Source organism: Austrofundulus limnaeus, unplaced genomic scaffold, assembly GCF_001266775.1.
Source record: "Austrofundulus limnaeus strain Quisiro unplaced genomic scaffold, Austrofundulus_limnaeus-1.0 Scaffold355, whole genome shotgun sequence".
Taxonomy (NCBI): Eukaryota; Metazoa; Chordata; class Actinopteri; order Cyprinodontiformes; family Rivulidae; genus Austrofundulus; species Austrofundulus limnaeus.
In genome coordinates this window covers 389,018-395,372 of record NW_013952757.1, presented here as the reverse complement: position 1 = coordinate 395,372, position 6,355 = coordinate 389,018, and the positions used below count along the sequence as shown (strand labels likewise).

At 43.1% G+C, this 6,355-nt stretch overlaps 1 protein-coding gene across 1 annotated transcript in view; it reads left to right on the top strand.

Annotated features, from left to right (window-relative positions):
* tmem131 (transmembrane protein 131) overlaps window positions 1–6,355 on the top strand; it is a gene marked incomplete in the record, with an annotated part of 75,676 nt that overhangs the window by 55,566 nt on the left and 13,755 nt on the right. The window contains 6 exon segments of the mRNA XM_014023043.1: window positions 1,027–1,466; window positions 1,549–1,730; window positions 2,965–3,095; window positions 3,170–3,279; window positions 3,356–3,505; window positions 3,579–3,729. Coding sequence (XP_013878497.1) covers window positions 1,027–1,466; window positions 1,549–1,730; window positions 2,965–3,095; window positions 3,170–3,279; window positions 3,356–3,505; window positions 3,579–3,729 — 1,164 coding nt within the window.

Genomic DNA, 6,355 nt, shown 5'->3' with positions numbered 1-6,355 from the left:
GGTTTACCTGTCAGTCTGGGAGAATTTGCGGGTTTACCTGTCAGTCTGGGAGAATTTGCGGGTTTACCTGTCAATCAGTGAGAATTTGCTGGTTTACCTGTCAGTCTGGGAGAATTTGCAGGTTTACCTGTCAGTCTGGGAGAATTTGCAGGTTTACCTGTCAATCAGTGAGAATTTGCAGGTTTACCTGTCAGTCTGGGAGAATTTGCAGGTTTACCTGTCAGTCTGGGAGAATTTGCAGGTTTACCTGTCAGTGAGAATTTGCAGGTTTACCTGTCAGTCTAGGAGAATTTGCTGGTTTACCTGTCAGTGAGAATTTGCTGGTTTACCTGTCAATCAGTGAGAATTTGCAGGTTTATCTGTCTGGGAGAATTTGCAGGTTTACCTGTAAGTCTGGGAGAATTTGCAGGTTTACCTGTCAGTGAGAATTTGCAGGTTTACCTGTTGGAACAGCTGTAATTAACTAAAGTCATTCAAAACTTTCATCCTGTTTACTGAGTTCACAGCCGTCTCAGCTGTTGACAGTAAAGTTACACCCAAAGAGTCTCTGTTCCATTTATGACTTCTTAAATCTGCAAAATGCCCAGTTTACTTCAGACTGTCATTCATACATTTCAGTTTCAGGCTTTATTGTGATCCAAGAAATCTTTATGTAATTACTGCCTGTGTAATCACACAGAGGACTGTCTGTGGACACTGGCAGTTAGCCACTGAACTCCTTGTCCTTGTCTGGTTCTGTCACCGGCCCTTATCACCAGTCATTGAGATAATTTGTATATTTAATCTGGGGGAGACCAAGCGAGGGCACAAAGCTTTGATAGGGCAGTTCAGACTTTTTATCCCAGCTGTATTTGCATCCTGGCTACTGGAGCCTGCTCAAGCTTGTATTTGCTGCTCAGATCAACAGAAAGAAACTGAATACTCATAATTAAATTGCACAGTGAAGGAGTCTGAATTTTAATTTGGGATTAAATGGGATTGAAAAGGGTACACTATAACCTAACAGACTTGCCTGTCATCATTCAGGTTTAACAACCACAGCGAGGCGACCCAGACCTCCAGAGGATTATACACCTCCAGTAATGGAACAGCCCGAGTGGGAGGCCGACAAGACAAGAGTCGGACCTTATCAGACTCGGACAGCCAAGATAAGAGGTCCAGGATCTCCTTTAATCCCCCATCTATGCAAACTATTTCATCTCAGTTGTCCAAAGGAAGTTCCTCGTCAGGTCAAGACGGCCCCGCAGCTCCGTGCCAATTAATCAGTCGAAAACCTCGGAACATTAAACAACCGGACCCCCAGAGTCAAAGTTTAGCTGGGTCGTCACTTCCTCACAGAGACCCCTGCCCCGAGGACCCAGAATACGCCAGCCTGGTAGGAGCCATGGACAACGACCTGGACCGTCCAGAGTCGCTGGCTGCCGAGGCTCTACAGGAGCGGACCTCTCGGTCCGTTCAAAACAAAGGTACTCGTGTTTGTTTTCACCAAAAGACAAGAAATGTGCTCATGTGCCGTTTTCAGATTTTAATATATTCTTCTGCTTTCAGCGTTGGAAAACAAAGGGAAGCAAAAATCAAAAGTGAAAGGCCTTAAAAAGAAGGAAGAAAAGGAGAAAAAATCTGTAAAGAGTGCAGGAGAGGACACGGTGGACAACGACGACAGCTCCTCCACCACCACAGAGACCTCCAATCCAGATGTGGAGACGAACCTCAAAGAGGTCCACCGTGATGTACGGTTACAGTCCAAAGAGCAACTCTGTCCACACTTTATTCACTTCAAATTAGGGATGGGAAAACGTCCCTATTTTCAGATCATAAGATTGTCACTGGCTATCGCCGATAGACGATCCAGTCGGCTGATAAGGCATGCGCATTTACGTTTAAAAAAAGGGGGAAAAAAAGGCAAGCAGGCTCGCTTATTATTAGCGACAGCTTCTTTTTTCCTAAAGTCGCTTGTAAATTACGTGGTTATTCGGCATTCGTGTTCGCACACACCTTTCATAGTTCCTGAGACCCCCGCGCCAAGCTCCTGGGAAACCCCCCTCCCCGCTGCTGCATCCGTCACTACAGGGAATTTCTCTACCGGTGGAGTCCAATGCGGAAAAATAAAAGTCCGACACTCGTCACTCAAGTTGTTTATCCACAAACTGGTCCAGGTTTAAGCTCAAAAGGTTTTATCAGTCAGATTTCGCCATGAAAATAGTCTATTTTATCCCCTTTTATGAGGTTTTGGCCATTTGACTATCTTTATTAATCGCTGCTTCCTGGTAGGTAGTCGGCGTTTTGAACGAGTCACTTTTTTTTCTCTCTTTTTTTTTTTAAAGCGAGTGGTTGAAGCAAACGCAGCGTCTGAGCGCTTTTAGCACAAACAAACACTCCCACAAACTTCTGACCAATCACACCATATAGTTCGTATGTGTTCTTACATGGAGGAGGGTGAAAAGTTCGACCCGCGGGTTGGCACACTTCAAACACACACACCAGAGCCCAGAGTGACGGGGAAAAGCARGGGTGAGGGAGTGTGCTCCGGTCCGGTTCGGAACTGGTTAAAGTTATTTGTTCAAATGTATGATTGTCATGGATTATTCGTTTTGTAACTAAACGTTATAATATAGCACTATTTGGGTCATTTGTAGTGCACCAAAGCAAATAGATGACGAGGAGAGACGTGAACAGGAGCTGTGCATGTTGGCTCCGACTCCGAGAAGAAAAAACAGAGACGCAGCGCTGTATATTAATTATTYTATTCCCTCATTTGCACAGATCACAATGATGATGATTAAAACATTTTAATTTACAGAGAAGGGCGCATTTAAAATTTATTTTACATCACTGGCACAGCATTTAATTAATTAAGATTGCCCTTAAAAAAAAAAAAATCGCATTCCAACCCTTCAATCACCGATAGATGATTGAATCAAAAATCACGCCATCCATACTTCAAATATGCCTCTCACGTCACAGGAACCAGTAAAGAAGAAAGGAAGGACGGCGGCATCTGGAAAGGAGAAAGAAGAAACTTCAAATTTCCCAAGCAAACCCAAAGAAAAGAGACAAGAAGCTTCAAAGAAAGAGATTCAAGCAGAGAAATCCAGGTTTGCTTTTTTAAACTTAGTGACAAAGAATCTGTTGTGTTTGTTTTTATTAAATGTTCTCTCTGGGCTCGTAGTTCTCTGGAGCTGCCTTACGTAACGCCACTGGAGAACAAACGAAGGAGCTTCTCAACCAAAGCCCTCCACCCCATCATCCCAAAGAGCCGACCCACACAGAAACAGAGGAGTGAGTTCTCCACCACCCGGTGTGTTTCACTTCCTGTTCAGGTYCGCCCGTGTGACACGTTGCTTTTCCTCCGTAGGTGGGAAGCCGGAGGACGGGCGCCCTTCTCTTTTAGCCACGCTGTCGTCCAGCTCCTCGGTCCCGGAGCTGGGCCACAGCAGCAGCTCCGAAGGCGAGAAGGAGTTCGCTTCTCCCGAGTGGGACGTCCCTCTTTCTAACAACGCCGTCCGTAAGTCCCCACCTGCTCAGACATTAGCTCCACTCGTCATCAGAGGCGCTGATCTCCTGCTCTTCCCTCACAGAGGCAGACAGTCTACAGCAGATCTCCCTCCAGACCATAAACGCAGACCCCTTCCTGAAGAGGTCGGCCACAGCTGGGACCTGCTCCCCCCCGCCCACCTCCCCCAGCTCACTGTCCCGAGGTTCCTACAGCAGCGTGCTCAACAACAACAGGTCTGTTCTTTACTATTCCTCACAGCCTGAAAACATCTCAAAACTATAAAACTGAGGAACAGCTTTATTATTAAATTAACTGCTACGTTAACGAAACTCTGAAAACATCCAAGTTATTTTTTACATTTGACTTTTTACTGTATCAACACAGCAGACCGAAAATCACACAAAAACCATAAAATCAGAGTAGAAAACTTGTTTATATTAAACTGTGAAAACCCCAAGTGTTCATAATYGTTTTTATAACTTTTAATGCAAATCTGAACACTAATGTTCATAAATATGTACAAATTTAGCAAACAACAAAACTATTGAAGTATTTTCATTAAAATGCAAACTTTCTCAGGCCTTAGAACAAAGCAGTGACGTTACAAAAACAAACATTTTTGCCATTGATCCAAACAGTTTCTGATCAAGGCAGAAGATTACATTACATTATATTGTTTTGGTCGTTTTCTTTGTCCTGTTCAGGTTTACTCACATCTGAATCTCTTGTCATTATTTTGGGTGAAATGATCAAAAACAAAATGTGGCTCTGAGACTCCAAAATGTAAACCAGGAGATCAAAACATTTATAATTATAATTTATTATCATTTAGAATTTGTGATTTGCTGCAGATTGTTCTTTCTGTGACTAAAACAATAAAAAAATATATATACAGGTCCTTCTAAAAAATTAGCATACTGTGATAAAGTTCATTATTTTCTGTAATGTACTGATAAACATTAAACTTTCAWATATTTTAGATTCATTGCACACCAACTGAAGTAGTTCAAGCCTTATGCATATAACTACTGTTCCCTGAAGGAAAGGAACGAGGTACAACACATGGAGGCCCCGCTGCACAGCTGGGCTCGGTGAAGAGCAGTTACTGAACTAAGGAGTGACGGTGATGCGACAATATTTATATGTGCAGGCGGAGCCTGACATCTGTCGTCATCACGTCACCTGCCTAAAGGCGTGATTAGAGGTGGCTTCAGCCAGGACACGCAGGAGCGTGGTTCCCATACATGATGTTGTACCTCGTTCCTTTCCTTCAGGGAACAGTATGCATAACATTACATTTTCATCGCCGCCAAACTTCATTCAACTTTCTCRTCTTTTTTTCTTCTCTGCCGCTGCAACATGCGGGGTGATTATTCTGGCCGGGGTGGCTTAAACTATTTATCAGAATTTGAGTTTTACTTGGCCAATTGACACAATTTAAAAGCTGGTGTAAAGTTTGATGTCTCTGTTTTTGAGTGGCAGAGAGGGCGTACCTTTCTATTCAGAGTGACTGAGCTGTACCTGCAGGTCCAGGACCTCAGAGGCTTAGGGCACAATGTTAGTAATAGTTGTTCCATCTCTTCTTCACATCAGCTATTTCCTGTATTAAAAGGTTTATAGTCAGCTGTTGCATCACTCTAATGATCCTTTATCACAATAGTTTCTTCAGAATCAATTTCCAGTGTGGTTTTCTTATACTGTACATAAGCTAATTATCTTTTTCTTTTTTAGTTCTACATTATGCACTCAGTTAAGCTGTTTTACKTGGAATAAAGAGAAGATGTCAGGAAGGCTGTCTCAGTGAAACAGATCAGTTTTTGTGTTGAGTGTTTGAGTTGTCAGTATCTTATCTGCATTAGAATAGAAAGTATGATCCCAGTTTACAGAACCAGGGAGGACCTGCTTCCTAAAACAACTCTCATTCAAATATGTAATGACGGTGAGAGCAGATTTTCTAACATTATTTGTGTCAAGTCAACTTTGTATAAGACGGTTGTTTATTTTGGCACAATTTTTGTAATTGAATCATGTTTCTGTGCAGAAGAGTTTACACAGAGACAGATTCCTGCTGTCAATCAGCCGAATAAGTCGGGTGTTTTCTTTCCTCATGCCAGATGAACACACAGCATCTTTGATTTTTATTGTCTCAGTCTTATTGTTTAGAGATTAGACTCACAAAACCTGAAGCCACAGCTTATTTGTCAGAAGAATAAGGTTGATGTTTCATAGGGACGTGCACAGATACTGTAGACGTCAGGTGGTGCTCGAGCACCTGCCCTTTTCCCTCCAGACCATCAAGTGCCCCTGTCGAACCAGGTTTTTTTATGCTCCATCTGTCGCCCTTGGTTGCACTTCTTATTAAGTGTACAACTATAATGGCAACAGTATTAATATTAGTAATGATAATATTGCCCTCAYACCCTCCCTTCACCACACACACGTGCACACCCGCAGCTCCTGTGCRCCGTCCCTCAGTGAACGCGCTCGGACAGGAGCAGCTCCTCTGTCTTCTCTCATCCACACAACAGAGGACAGTTATAATCAGCAGGTAATTTACCTGCAGCCCCAGGCAAACTGTGCAGGACTGTCTCACATGTTTCACTCTTGTCCTGGTGTCGCGCAAGTTCAAAGTCCCACATTTGACTGATCAAATTATAACAAGACATAAAAAGAAAAAAATAAAGTAAGGGAAACAATCGACAGATGTTTTTTATTGGCTGCAATTTCCAACCATTAGAAAATGCCTCCTTATTTCTCACTGCCTTCTGTGCAGAAGGAGGAGGAGAGAAGAGAAAAAGGCATAATAAGGCAAAGACACAGCAGCTGCCAATCAAACGTGCAGCAGCGTGTTCTGCGTGT